Raw genomic sequence first — 14,106 nt, forward strand, 5'->3', positions numbered from 1 at the left:
GAAAAATGCGGGATGTTACAGTGGTGGCAGCTCACTTTTCTGGTCTTGAACCGCCGGTAGAAAGAAGAAATGAAGAGGAAGTTTAGATCTATATTTTTGTTTATTTATTTTTTAATGTAGATCTGCATTTTTGTTTATTTTTTTCTATTGTAGATCTGCATTTTTGTTAATTTTTTTCCTCTAGATCTCTTTTTCTTTGTTGGTTATTTTATGGAACGATTTAATTAATTAATTAATCGACACTTGTTGCAAGTTTAGATCTATATTTTATTCAGATCAATACGTTTATTTAGATTTTTGGGTTTGTTGCATATTAGATCTATGTTTTTTGTTTATGTAAATTTAGTTGGCGGTGATGGTAGCCGGCAGCGATTGGCGGGGTTGGTGGCGTAGGCGGCTAAGATGATGATATTAGTAGATGGTTAGAAAATTAAAAAAAAAATGCTACGGTAATTGCCACCGACTTACGCGATTTAGTATATACTGTAATGTAATATTAGCCAGTAGCATTGGTTGAACCATTACACTAATTAGTATTATAATAAATTAAAATAATTATCATCATTTTTTTATTATTTATATTAGTAACTGGTTAAATCTTCATCATAACCACATGAATAGGATGAATCTTCTTTTTCGTCTCCTTTGGATAATGATGATTTTAGAAACTCAAAGTTAGAAAACTACTGATGATGATGATCATTTGTTATATGCAAAATTAGAAAACTGATGATCATTATTATTTTGTTAAATTTCCATCTTTATCTCTCAAATCGTAAGTGTTTGTCTCGGATATAAACAACCATCTCCCGGTTGAAAATACAAGTCCTGCTCGTAGACTACACGTGGTGAGGTTTCTACTAAATCGACAATCAAGAATCCTGCAAAAGCAAATCTACATCCTTGTTTCCAGAGTTTCGTATGTGTCTAGAATCGTACCATGCTACTTACACAAGTCTCGAAGATCATTGATACCAAACAATGGTGGGAAATTCGTGATATAGATCGAAGTGGCAATCTTTGCCGTCAGTAAGTGATCATAACGTTTGGCCATTGCGTGTAAAAGACAATTGAGATGATCTCACGGCGTTTGAGCCCGCCAGAGACGATGGAGGAGTTGAATCACCGACAATTAGGGTTTTTTTTATTATTATTATAAGATATAAACCTAAATACAAACTTAAAAAAAAAAATAACTGTTCAATGTAATTACAATGCAAGTAATTAACTAAAAACTACAAAATTTTTAGTTAATTGTATGCTGTAATCAAAATTTTCATTAATATTAGAAATAGCTAACTAATAACATATATCAACATATGTATTATTATTGATTCTTAAGAAGTATAACAGTACCATATACCAGATAGGTTTATAACATATAAGATAATCTTGCAAAACTATCTATACCTACTTTGTAAGTTGATACTAGCCACAACACAAACCACATATCCTATCAACATCAACACTGGTCACTATACGAACACATTTTATTAAGCTATATGCATGGCCCGAACATAATGATAGCGCATATAGGACCCTGCTAACGAGCCTACGCTTTCTTTGATAAAAGTAATGCCTCAAGAGACTTTGAATCCATAACAGGAGCCTTACACGCAAAATCTTTGCAAACGAGAGCAACAACATTATCAGCTACAACGTTGCTTTTCGCCATTGCAGCAACGTTTGGATTCTTCTCTTCCCAAAATGCCATATCTTCTTCATCACTCGGGTTTATATTTATTACCTGTTATAACAAGAAGCAATCAAATAGACAATGGTGTAAGTAATTGTGTTCACCTTGTAAAGTGTTTGACTCTAAAAGTCAAAAGTCAATGAACACTGACTTACGGTTTTATTAGGATCGTAAGATGCATGAACTGTGACAAGCATACGTTCCATCTCGGGAGATCCTTTCTTCCCCACCAAGACAACTTGCTTCTTTGAAGGTACGGAAAGCATATCAGCAGCGCAACACATTAACGGAACTGCATGTGGAGCTTCGTTTAGCCTCTTCTCAAAGACGGCCTACAACACAAATGTGTATTCTCAAACTAAGTGTATGATATTGAAATATATAAGATGTATTAACAAATGATGTTTGGATATATAGACCAAATTACAGAAATGGTACTTATGTTATATTGATTTTACAGTTTCAGTCCCATGTTTAGGGGTTTTTTATATCTGTTCCTAGATTGCACATTTTATTACGTTATCAGTCCATAATCTTCTTAACAAGACTCCTTCAAAATTGGTCAACAGCCGAGTACTCAACAAGTTTCCAAGTACTCTTTAAAAAGTCTTGACAGAGTACTCTCAAGTAGCAGTATTTTGCAACCTTGACTAAAATACCCTTGCATCATGATGAAGGACATAAGCTTCAATTAAGGTCATTTTAAGAGAATCAAGGACTATTAATGTGACAAAACATGCATGAGAGGGACTGAGCATGCAAAAACCTTACCAAGGGACTTAAACTGTAAAAAAACGCTATAACACATGAACCATATCATGTTGATCATTTCATACTGTTCAAGTGAAAGTAACGATCAGAAGAATACAAGTTTAAAGTAAGAATATCAAACCAGAAGGTGCTCAGCATTATGTTTGTAGCGATCAGATCTTGAACCCATAAACATGGATGAAAGCCGCACAAGGTTAATTGCCGAAACCGAGTTTCCGGAAGGTTCAGCGCCATCATGGTCTTCTTTCACACGAAGAAGAACCGACTCATCTTCACCCGTGGTATTAAAATAACCGCCTCCGGTTTTGTCAAGAAACACCTCATCCTAAAAAAGTAAACACGAGCTGACAACTTTCATTTCATATTCAATTAACACAAAAAACAAAAAAACAAAAAACAAAAAAGTGTTTAAAAAACATAAGTACTTGTGTTTCTTGAAGTTCAACTGCCCAAGATAACCATGAAGTTTCACCACCATACTCGTACACATCGAGCAACCCTGAAATCAAAAACGCATAATCGTCTAAAAAACCGGGTGCTTTCGAAGGCCCGTTTCTGAAACTGTGTTGCAGCCTTTTAGATTGTTTATTGTAAAGATTTTCCTTTATGAACAACAATGCTTTCTTTGCAACTTCCATGTACTCCTGTGGCTAAATCAATGAAAAAATTAATTAGAATAAGAATTGGGTTTCTTCGATTCTTTCTCAAATGAGTAAAGATTTCATATTTTTTAAAGAAACTATCTTACATTAGTTCCAGCAACGGGAAAATTGAACTTTGTCCCATCGGGTTCATTCTTAAGGATTTTAGATGCTCTAGCAAACGAAGAAATTGCAAGTCCATTCCAAGATACGATGACCTGTAAAAAGGGTTAACAGTCGAACGAGTCCAAAATTACTTGACATGTACTCAAACGCATGATTTTCAAAGAATACATATTTTCTTATCATATCAAATGCATAAAGTAATTACCAATCACAATGATATACGGACAAATAACTGTTTAATTAGGTCTAACACAACCTTGCCAATTTTTTCAAAAGGAAAAACATAATACCCAATAAATAATAAATAGAGATAAACATCAAAGGAGCTAATAATACCTTATCATCAAGGTGTGGTCGAGGACGTTTCGATCTTGCATCAAAAAGCTTTTTACGACTTTCACCGAGAATTTCGAGATATTTCTCCAGTGGCATACCAGCTTTTGATGCCATTGCATTCGAACTATTCCTTTCGATGAGTACATTTTTCCCTTTGAACTCGTCGTGTGGATCACTCATAGAAGAAAGATCACAGTTCCCTGATTTCTTGATGTAATAATACTCCTTAAATAGATTTGTATGCTCACCAACAATGTCATCAACCTTAAGAAACATAATTAGGTCATGATTAACTTTATTTCTGTTTTGCTCAAAAGTCAATCATTAACTTTCTAACCTCAAAATCAATAAGAACAAGTGGTTGAGCTGAAAAGTCAACAAGTTGACTAACGTCAACCATAAAAAAGTCAACCGTACCTCGCTGCTGGTCCACACATAAAAAGCACCTTCTTTTTTCTTTGCAGGGTTTTCGGGTTCAGCACTATCAGCATCCTCAGCCGAAAAGATTTCACCACTGGGTCCAATCATGTCTCTTCTCAGATAATCAAGAATATCACGAGCAACATTCGAGTAAAAAACGTCTTTCGTGATCGAGAATACATCAAGATAGACATTCGCAAGTTGACCTTGATCGTACAACATCTTTTCAAAATGTGGAACTGTGAAAATTACTTCAATAATCAAAATCTTGATAAGCTCAATATACTAATTGAGACTAAATTAAACATATCCTCTAAATTTACAAGTGGTAATTTCAACCCGTTCACATGTAATTGGATCGATAAAGGTCGTGTATTATCTCAAACGGATTCAAAGTCACCCAAAGTTTAGTTTAAATGCTTACAACCTTCAAAACTTGTTATATTCATAGACTAAGTTTACTATTGTAATAATATCATAATATCAAACATATGAAACATCTAACATAACCATAACGTCTTAAATAAACGGACAACAAATGTTGGTCAACCGACACCGACCCATTTATGACCATATGGAAAACGACCCGTTAATGATTTTTCAAATGTACTAACCGTGCCAGCATTCATCCACACTGTAACGGTGGAACCCACCACCTAAATGGTCATGCACGCCACCTCTAGCCATGCATTGCAAACTAAACGAGACCATCTTTAAATGTTCCTTAGCTTCTTCGGTTTTTCCAATTTCTTCCAATTTCTTTGATTGATATATCATCGATTGAGGCTCGGATGGACGGGGAAACTTGGGGGCAGAACCAAATCCACCATATTTTGGATCATAACTTTCAGAAAGCTACATATATAGAAAATACCATAATTAAAGATGGTGATAAGGTATTTAAGATTACATATATGATATGGCAAAAAAAAAAAAAAAAAAAAAAAAAGTTGAATTAAGATGAGTCATTTACTGTTTTGGAGCATTTGTTTAGTGCACTTTGGGCAAGTCCCTTGGATAATTTGTCAGACACCGAGCTAATAGACAATGCTTCTGACAGTTGTTCGATAGCGAATGCGCCGCTTTTTACTAATACATCCTTCTTACTCTCCCAAGCTTCTTTTACTTTTCTGCAATTCATTTCATTTAATAGTGACATTCAAAATATAGAAAAAGAGGTCCATATTTTGAACTGGTGCACTTGCCTTTGGTTAAAAACACGCTATTCTACTTGCTAAAATGCAGAAGAAAAAAAACACATACTGACACGTGATGGTATAGCAAATTGCTACGTATCACGTAACACGAAAGCGAAAAACACTAGATACATTCAAACAAAATAAATCAATATGGGGTGTAAACATGGAATGCAAGAGAAACTGCTATATTATTTAATGATAATGCATAGTAGGTTTAAAACCCTAATCCTAATCCTAAAATAGATAGGAATTCCTATATAATCCAAAGCAAACTAAAAGGATAAACACCTAACATAACTTACAACTATTTACCTGATAAATAAGCATGAAAAAGAAAGTAAATCTAAATCTCTTATAAATTTGAATAGAGATAGAGATGTATTGCCATTTTTTAGCTCATCTTCCACATTCCCATCAATCCATATACGAGTAATTAATTGGGTTATAGCTCCCTTATTACATATATATACACTTATGAATTAACAATGTCGGAAAGAAACGTGAAATCGATTTTTCCCTTGCATTCGTTTCCACAATTTATTAGAATGGAGTAATATTAATTGTAATGCAGTGTTCTTATTTGCCTTTTGATATGAACAGCAGTTTGCAACATAAAAACAATACTCGACACATAAATGTTGAAAAGTTGCAACAAACAGGGCTTATTGTTCATCAATATGAATATAATTCTACTACCATCATGCTATTCACATACAAATCCAATGTATATAAGAAAATTTCATTAATTTAGCATCAATGTTCTTTTCAGCTTGGAAGTTTCCAACTTACTTGGCTGTCGTTCTATAGGGTGTGCGACTGCAAAGGGCCTCAGAAACTTAAGGGCCACAAAATTTTGTACATACTATAAAAAATGATGTACATAAATGAATTAATACAAGTTTTAAATTGTTTTCATATCGCTATTTTGTCGGGCCTCATTTAAAGGTTCTCCACAGGACATCTACAAATTCAGGAATGACCCAGGTACATGCACTGATACACAGTTTAAAAAGTAGCTTCTCCGTAAGCAAAAAAAAAAAAAAAAAAAAAAAAAAAAAAAAAGAACGAAATGTAGCCAACTTTGCAATTTAGATTTTCTTTCATGTTGTCATTGTGAGTTCAAGTATAACCTTGTGACCAAAAAAGTCAAACTTCACTTGGCTTTTTCTGGAAGAAAACAAATAGATAGCAAAAAAAGTACAAACCTGAGCACCGTTTTAAACCCCGGCCTCCCATACTTATCATCAGGTGGAAAATAAGTTCCACCCATTAAAGGTTTCAAATCAGGCGAAAGAAAGACACTTAATGGCCAGCCTCCACCACCATATAGAGCTTGCACATACATCATGTACACCTGGAAATATTCATATGTCAAGAAAACTACAAGCCAGGGAATACAAAAATATTTCTAATTATGGAAAGTTCTCAAATAAAATTGCAACGTTTCAGTTTTTAGAAAGTTTTTAGTGTATATAATAAATACCAAAATGTAGTAACAAACTGAGTGAGCCTAAACAAATTAAGAGACATTGTTGTTATGAACAATGGTTAAATCCATGGTCAACTTCATGTGGAAATCCTTTACCTTATCCACATCAGGTCTTTCTTCGCGATCTACCTGTTTGGAAATAAATTCAAAAAAATTAATTAAATTTAAGCAAATTGCAAGAACAAAGTAACATACATCCGAAGAAGAACCAATCTCATTAGCTATTCAATCACTTACCTTAATACTAACAAACCAGTCGTTAAGCAACTTCGCAACACCATCATCTTCGAAAGATTCAACCTCCATCATATGACACCTTAAAAAATCACACACACAAATGATCATACATAATGCCCTATAACTCGGGAAAAAAAATATTTCCGTTACTATCATTAGTAAGACAGACTTTTGAGTTATTACAAGGAAGCCTTCATCAAATCCTAAATGGCTCTAGTTATTGAGTCGACAGCAAGCGTCGATTTATTGGCGACTTGACCGACTCTTAGAGCCTAAATAATTAAATTTCAAGCAGGATTTAAAACCAATGAAAATTTGATTTTACCATTTTCATGACATCTCAATTTTATTTTTAATTCTATTTTTCTTTTTTTTTAATAAAAAATTCCTACTTATTGGCCAGAGGTCCACTCGGAAGCAATCTCTCTATCCGTCGAATAGAGAGAAGGATGACTTTCTCAACTTTTGAGAGTGTTTTCACTCTGGGTAGAGAAATGACTTGTCTTTATTCTCGGATAGAGGAAGGATTGTCTACATCTCACCTCCCCATACAACACTTATGTGGTATTGGGTTTTGTTGTTGTTGTTGTTGTTGTATATATTCTTAAATCTTAATCTCCAAAACTGTTATAATATCTTTATGCCTTTCTAAGGATCATACAGCACCTGCTTGTCGAGAACACAGATGCAGAAAGGTTGATTATTTGCGAAATCTAGTAATCAAAGTTTAATAGTTATGGCTTTATGCAGAAGAAAACTTTCTTACACTAATACTGTATAGTGATTACTAATGGGAAAATTAATCCTTATTAGAGAAACAAATCTACTAATTTATTTAGCAGAAGCTACAACAAAAAACGGAACATAATTATGTCATGATCAATAAGAGAGGAAAGGACTAACCAATGGCAGGTACTGTATCCAACTTCCATGATAAAAAAAGGCATATGTTAGTGTCTTGGATTAACTAAATTTTAGTTGTGAAAAAAAGGTACACATAAAAAAAAAAGGTATGTACTTGATAAGAAAATGGGCACATCCCTCTTGCGAGCTTGTTCGAATGCTTCTTCACCCCATGGATACCAATTAACCTTCAAATTCAAATAAAGATGAAATCCTTTTTAAACTAATACATACAATGTCCCAACTCTCAAAATGAAGAACAACGCGAGAATTGATGGAAACTAGCAGTTGTAATCAAAATCAAAACTTGGGCATGGAATGATTATTAGATATTTTAAACAATTTTCCAAAAAGATTATTGGGTAATATCGTTACATCTCAATAACCCATTAGATATATCAGTTATTTTACACACAAATATGTAAAGAATGCTTGGTTCCTGGTAAATATGGTACGTTATAACGTTAATAAATTATCCTATGTAGTCCATGGACACAAATAAAGAACAAGTATGTAAACTTTCTTGAATTCAAGTAAGCTTTCATTAAAATAATTTGAAGGAAAAATATCCCCCCAATTAACCACATCATTGATAAAAGGGTAGATGTGAAGAAGACTATTGACATGATGTTGAGGATCTAAAAGGGTATGATCATTATCAGGCTTGACAGCATTTTGATTGGTAGTTTATGAACTTATAAGATCAAGAAACAATAAGGCAATAGCTAATTACTGATAAATGAGGACTGCAGTCATTTTAGTACTTTAAGCCTACATATGTAAAGATAAATGTTTACACCAACAATTAAACTTCAAAATTGAAATATAACTGAAGTCTTCACTTAACAAAATCAATATCCCAGTAATTTTTATAAACAAGACACGATATCCAAAGTGAGAATTGTTGAAAACTAGCAGTTATTAAAATAATAAAAATCAAAGCTTTATCACAAAATGATCAAGAATTCTTAAATTTAAACAACACCCTTAAAGGAATTTAACAATAACAAAATCTTTAAAGTACCCAATTATGTGAAGTGGGACTAATAAAAAGAAACCCTCTAAACATTGAAAATTTCTTGAATCCAAAATCCTCCCAGTAAGATAATGTGAAAATAATAGAATATCCAAAATACCCATTAACAAAAATAAGCAAAGATTAGATTCAAGCAGATAAAATTAGTCATACAGGATTATGAGCATGTTGAAGAAGATAGGGGCTGTGTTCTGAAGCAAGACGATTTGTGTGCTTATTTTGACCAGAAGCAGAAGCTGAGGTTGTAAAGGTTTGATCTTTCTCAGCCATAGCAAAGATTCTAATTGGTGTATTAACAAGTGATGATGATGATGATACGAAATTGGGGCAAAATTTGATTTGTGAATTATAATTAGGAGGGCGAAAATGGGTGTATTTTGATGAAGAAAATAGTAACCTTCTGATCATAAAATTGGGAACAGTGTTTGGGTTAGTTGTGAAATATGAATATGAATTTATTGAAGATTGGGAGATGGATGAAAGCACGAGAAGGTTTCTAGTTGCTGCCATTTGGGGTATTGAGAAGTGGGTTAGATGTTTGTTTGTGTGTCACTGAATCACATTGCCACGTGAAACCCAAACCATTATTACAAAGAAAATGAAATAATAACATGATAAATATGAATTTTGTAACCCTATCATTTTCGATTAATTTTTGTAGTTTTGTGTGACATTTAACTTAATCTACTTATTATAAGAGTCGTCTTGTTATTTTTTTTTTAATTTTAACTTTATAAATTCAGATTATTAATTAATTGTATCAATATATTAAAACACAAAATGTGATTATTAAATGTTTCGCTTATCATCACTCGGTAACGAACGTTAATTATATTTGTTACAAGAATTAATACCAGAATTTTGTTTTCAATAATCATATTTAAGTTGAATATAAATAATTAACCTTTTACCAAATGACCTTTGATCTAGCGATTATAAGGAGCCTCTCTTACTTTGAAGTAATGAGTTCGAGTCATATTTATAATATTATTTGTGTAAAATTATATAGGGTGTGTGATTTTGGTAATTAAACAAAAACAGAGATGCCTTTTTATTTGTGAGTTTATGGTTTGATGATTTCTTTTTATTCGTGAGATTTGTGTGATTATGTGTGTTTATAGGTATTAGAGAATGAGATATGTATATGTTTGATGTTTGATGTTTGATTTGTTCTTTGTATTTAATTTAAATTTAATTGATTAATGATTAATTTCTTTAGGGCAACAAAAACGGTGGTTGTAATTTTGGTAAAAATAAGATTACCCTGAGGTTGGTAACTCCTGAGTGTAAAAGAAGAAACATAAGATGAGAAGAGAAAAATACAATATTACCCTCATATGCCTTGCAAATGTAAGATTAACGGAAAAAGTTAACAGGCGTTAGGGACAAGGACCACTGGTGATCAAGGTACAAACCATAAGGATCATTTTAGACGAAAAAAGTACAGAGACCACAAGCGTATTCAGATACAAACACAGGGACCATCTGTGAGATTTTATGTTTTTTGTTGGGTGACTTTTGATAATAAGCTACTCCCCAATAACGAGGTTTTGGTCCGCAAAATCCTAACACAACTTTCCTCTGCCAACAAAACAAACACCTGCAAAATTATTACTCCTATAGTATCGTTTGAAAATGCCACCAATCTCTGTAAACAGAATCGGAAACTTACTGCCGTTCTCCAAATTCTTCAGGTATCTTTGTAATTTGCTACTGTATTAATTCTATAGTCATCGAATTTTTTGTTCTGTTTCATAGTTTATTAGAAGCCCTAGTATAATTGTACATAAAATTATTGGTGTTATATTTGTACAATATTATGTTTTTCAGAATATCGTTTGCTAGGGTTTATGCACTTATATTGTAAAAGACTATTTACTCTAAGAGCTAGATTTACAATTAAACTGTATCGCCTATTTCCATTATTAATTGAATATAAATAATTACAATTATTATTATTATTATTATTTTATTATTATATACACGGACAAAGAAAATGTAATCTTAGATTCAAAAAAGCTCGTAATAGTAATAGGTTCATCAGTTTTGTTACAGAAAAGGTAACTTTGATCCTATCAAATGATCATTTATTACCTTTATCGAGCTTATTTCGACCTTACATTACTTTTTTTTTACATTCTCCTCTTATCAGTGTATTTATTTGAATTTGTAATAGATGCAAAATGTGAATCAGTTTTATGTTAATAGGCAGGCTGAACAGGAGATGGAGACTGTGGTCAAAGTACTTCAGCCTGGACCTTTGGGAATCATAGAGCATAAATTTTCAGCTGAAGAGATTGAGAAAGCGAATGCTGCTGTTAAAAGAGCAGTTGAGAATTGGAAGAGGAATGCAATCATTGAACGAAATAGACCTATTTTGAAAGATTATCTTAGTTAATCATGAATCCTTTCCCTTTGGTCGTTTAATCTGCATACAGCCATTGTCTGTTTTACACATTTGTTTTCATATTTTATATATTGTGCTTAGTGATGGATGACAGATTTAGTTTTACAGTCATATTATAGTGTTCCTGTTATCTTATTTTCAGACCATCTTATGATGTTTTCATTCACTTATATGTATAAGCGTTGTAGGAAGTTTGCTGGTGTTGAATATCATCAAGTTCCTGTTTTTTTGTGTGTGCGTAATGTGACTTTTGGCTAAAACTCATTATACTGATTGTTAGATTAGCATCCTTAATTTCTTTAAAGATTCTTTTTTGTGTTGTTACAAAAGTTCATGTGCATGTAAGCATGTTACATTTTTAAAATTTACCCGCCTTGTGTAGTATGATAGAGTACAGTTACTCCGAGTGATATGTACATATAAAAATCCATCCTATCCAGGTTAGTTACGCTATGAAACAATGACTGCTTACTGCTCATTATATCAATATTTATGATCTCATTTGAACCACCGTTTGCCTATCGGCATGCTGTCCATTAGGGTTCATGTAGCTCATACTATAGGGTTTACTCAGAGGCCATTAATCAGACTTGACCATAGTGACGATGCCAAGTGATCAAGACCGTAAACGTACTGCGGTCTGGCACGAAACAATGTGGGTGGTTCTGTGATCCCTGTGACTATGGTCTCAACTCTGTATATACAGCTATAACTTTTCATCAATTAGTCTTTTAACTGTAGCAGTTTCTTAAGAATTTCAACTCTGTAACAAGAGGTTTAGAACCCAGAAGTATGTATAAAGATGTTTAAAAGATTGTTATGTAGATCAACTGATCGAGCCTTTACTTTTTAGGATTTAGGACTCCAGTGAACAATATATATAGAGTTTTAATGTTGTTACATTACATTTTACAAAATGATGTGAAAAATTCCGTAGTTAACTTTTCGATGATTATTCTTAGCTTTGTTGAGATGAGGAAGCCTCTGCTATTAGTGTTTTTTATTAGTAAAGATATGATAATTTTGGAGTAGGAATATATTTCTGCTACACAAGAGAGAAAAAGATGATCACTTTGGCATCCGTATGCTTTTCAACTATTTTTCCCTTATTAGAAATATTCCGAGTTCGATCGGTTAAAGATGACATATTAATAAAAATATAAGTTTTTTTTTTTTTTCTTTCTTTTATCTACATATATATGATGTGTAATTGTAAGGCTAGTTATGAATCCCTTTTCTGAGCATCTGAGATGTGGAGATCATGTAGCATTTTGTTCCTTACATCTTTATCTTTATTATCAACTTTCTAGTTTTAGAAAGAAAAAAAAAGGTAAATGCCTTGACAATGAAAAGCGGAATTTTGATATATGCAGACAGGGGCGGTTTTATTAAGGGACAGGCGGAGGCAGCCGCCCCCAGTGGATTTGCAATTTTCATTGTAAAATTTTTGAATTTTTCGACTTTGCCCCCAGTGGATTTTTTTTTGCCCCAAAACCTTTGAATTTTGCCCAAAAATCTCAAAATTTTACTCCAAAACCTTCAAATTTTGTCCACAAACGTTAAAATTTTGTTCCAAAACCTCCATAATTTGCCTAAAAACCTCCATTTTTTGCCCCAAAATCTCTATATTTTGTCAAAAAAATTGCCACGGTTTTAAATTTTTTTTGCCCCCGGTGAAAAAAAATTGCATATGTTGATTCTCACTGCTTAAAGCATCGAATCACTGGTTATCTTTTTGGATAAGGTTAGAAGCACATTAGATTAGTTTATATGATAGCTGTCGATCTTTCTACAGGGTATCTATTTTTTTTTTTTTTTTTTTACTGTTTCAGAACTTCAGACTAGATACAAAGATCAAGTTTCATTAGTATCTTATCTCTGTTTTGCTTACATTAGACCAATCAAATGGCTTGTTGATATGCCGTAAGATCTATGCTAGTTACGACATCTTAATAATTATGTAGGTATCTCGTGGCCCGAACCCCCAAAATAATCTAGATAAAGAAGAGGTTCCATCCATGGTGGATATGATAATTTTGACTTCCTGCATATTTACCTATAAATTGTAATATTTCATCTCTACCAAGTCAAATGTGCAAAGCTCTTAAGTTTAGCTAAACATAAAGGTAGTACATCTATATAAATGCTTCCAGTCTCTCATATACCTTTAGTTATGAGGTTTTCCCTATTCGGATTATGCGACTATTTTTAACTATCATGTACGCAACCTATCCGGAACACTGCATCACCGTTTTTCCAAACCTTCTCTAACCACCCCAAAATTTGAACCTGGGACTCTCGCAAGGAGTTCAGGGCTCTAACTAACTACTTTGTTATCTTAAGATGCGAGAGACGTAGGCCCCGTTTGGCTTACGGAATTCAATGGGATTCCGACGGAATTGGAATTAAATCTAAACACGCGTATACTTAACCAAATATTCATAAATTTACTCTCATTCCTTGAACCTTTGTTTTACCTGCCAGTTGTGAAAACGAGACATTTACAAATTTACTTTGATTCTTTGAACCTTCGTTTTCATGCATATATTCCTTATAGATTCTATTCCATGAACTAAAGGTTTCAACGCCTAATTTTGTCAACTTCTTCGTGCTGCATGCATAGAAGCACCTGCCAAGTACTAATTCAACACTTGCTTCTAGTTTTTGTTAATTCTACAGGTTTTGTGGAAGATTCCCATCTTTTACACGTCAGCAAACTAAAAAGTCATACGCCCCCGGTTTTGGCCTCACAGATCATGAAATGAATATATTCTCCACCTACATGACGTCTTTGATTAGCATGAAAATATACCATAGGTGTCAACTTGTTTATAGCACAATTCGT

General features: G+C 33.1%; 2 protein-coding genes across 2 annotated transcripts; one reads left to right on the forward strand and one right to left on the reverse strand.

Annotated features, from left to right (window-relative positions):
- Nucleotides 1–1,307: 1,307 nt before the first annotated feature.
- LOC139875640 (uncharacterized) lies at nt 1,308–9,406 on the reverse strand. The gene is made up of 15 exons (XM_071862960.1): nt 9,008–9,406; nt 7,934–8,006; nt 7,819–7,840; nt 6,916–6,994; nt 6,775–6,807; nt 6,395–6,543; nt 4,964–5,120; nt 4,605–4,845; nt 3,988–4,229; nt 3,571–3,834; nt 3,216–3,326; nt 2,893–3,117; nt 2,589–2,792; nt 1,852–2,028; nt 1,308–1,747 (listed from the first exon to the last, which is right to left on the reverse strand). The coding sequence occupies exons 1-15, from the start codon at nt 9,362–9,364 to the stop codon at nt 1,553–1,555; spliced, it is 2,529 nt and encodes an 842-aa protein (XP_071719061.1). The 5' UTR covers nt 9,365–9,406; the 3' UTR covers nt 1,308–1,552.
- A 362-nt stretch (nt 9,407–9,768) lies between these two features.
- Nucleotides 9,769–11,294, forward strand: LOC139840925 (uncharacterized). The gene is made up of 3 exons (XM_071831165.1): nt 9,769–9,813; nt 10,231–10,548; nt 11,031–11,294. Exons 1-3 carry the CDS (start codon nt 9,769–9,771, stop codon nt 11,250–11,252), a joined length of 585 nt encoding a protein of 194 aa, XP_071687266.1. The 3' UTR covers nt 11,253–11,294.
- Nucleotides 11,295–14,106: the final 2,812 nt, after the last annotated feature.

Source organism: Rutidosis leptorrhynchoides, chromosome 1 (assembly GCF_046630445.1).
Source record: "Rutidosis leptorrhynchoides isolate AG116_Rl617_1_P2 chromosome 1, CSIRO_AGI_Rlap_v1, whole genome shotgun sequence".
Taxonomy (NCBI): Eukaryota; Viridiplantae; Streptophyta; class Magnoliopsida; order Asterales; family Asteraceae; genus Rutidosis; species Rutidosis leptorrhynchoides.

Bases quoted from the DNA above. Each gene is read 5' to 3' on its own strand.
- LOC139875640 (XM_071862960.1), bottom strand. From the start codon at position 9,364: ATGGCAGCAACTAGAAACCTTCTCGTGCTTTCATCCATCTCCCAATCT. The intron at 6,808-6,915 runs GTAAGTGATTGA...ATTTCCAAACAG, and splicing joins ACTGGTTTGTTAGTATTAAG to GTAGATCGCGAAGAAAGACC. The intron at 3,835-3,987 runs GTACGGTTGACT...ATGTTTCTTAAG, and splicing joins ATGTGTGGACCAGCAGCGAG to GTTGATGACATTGTTGGTGA.
- LOC139840925 (XM_071831165.1), top strand. From the start codon at position 9,769: ATGACCTTTGATCTAGCGATTATAAGGAGCCTCTCTTACTTTGAA. The intron at 9,814-10,230 runs GTAATGAGTTCG...AAAAGTTAACAG, and splicing joins GGAGCCTCTCTTACTTTGAA to GCGTTAGGGACAAGGACCAC. The intron at 10,549-11,030 runs GTATCTTTGTAA...AATTTGTAATAG, and splicing joins CCGTTCTCCAAATTCTTCAG to ATGCAAAATGTGAATCAGTT.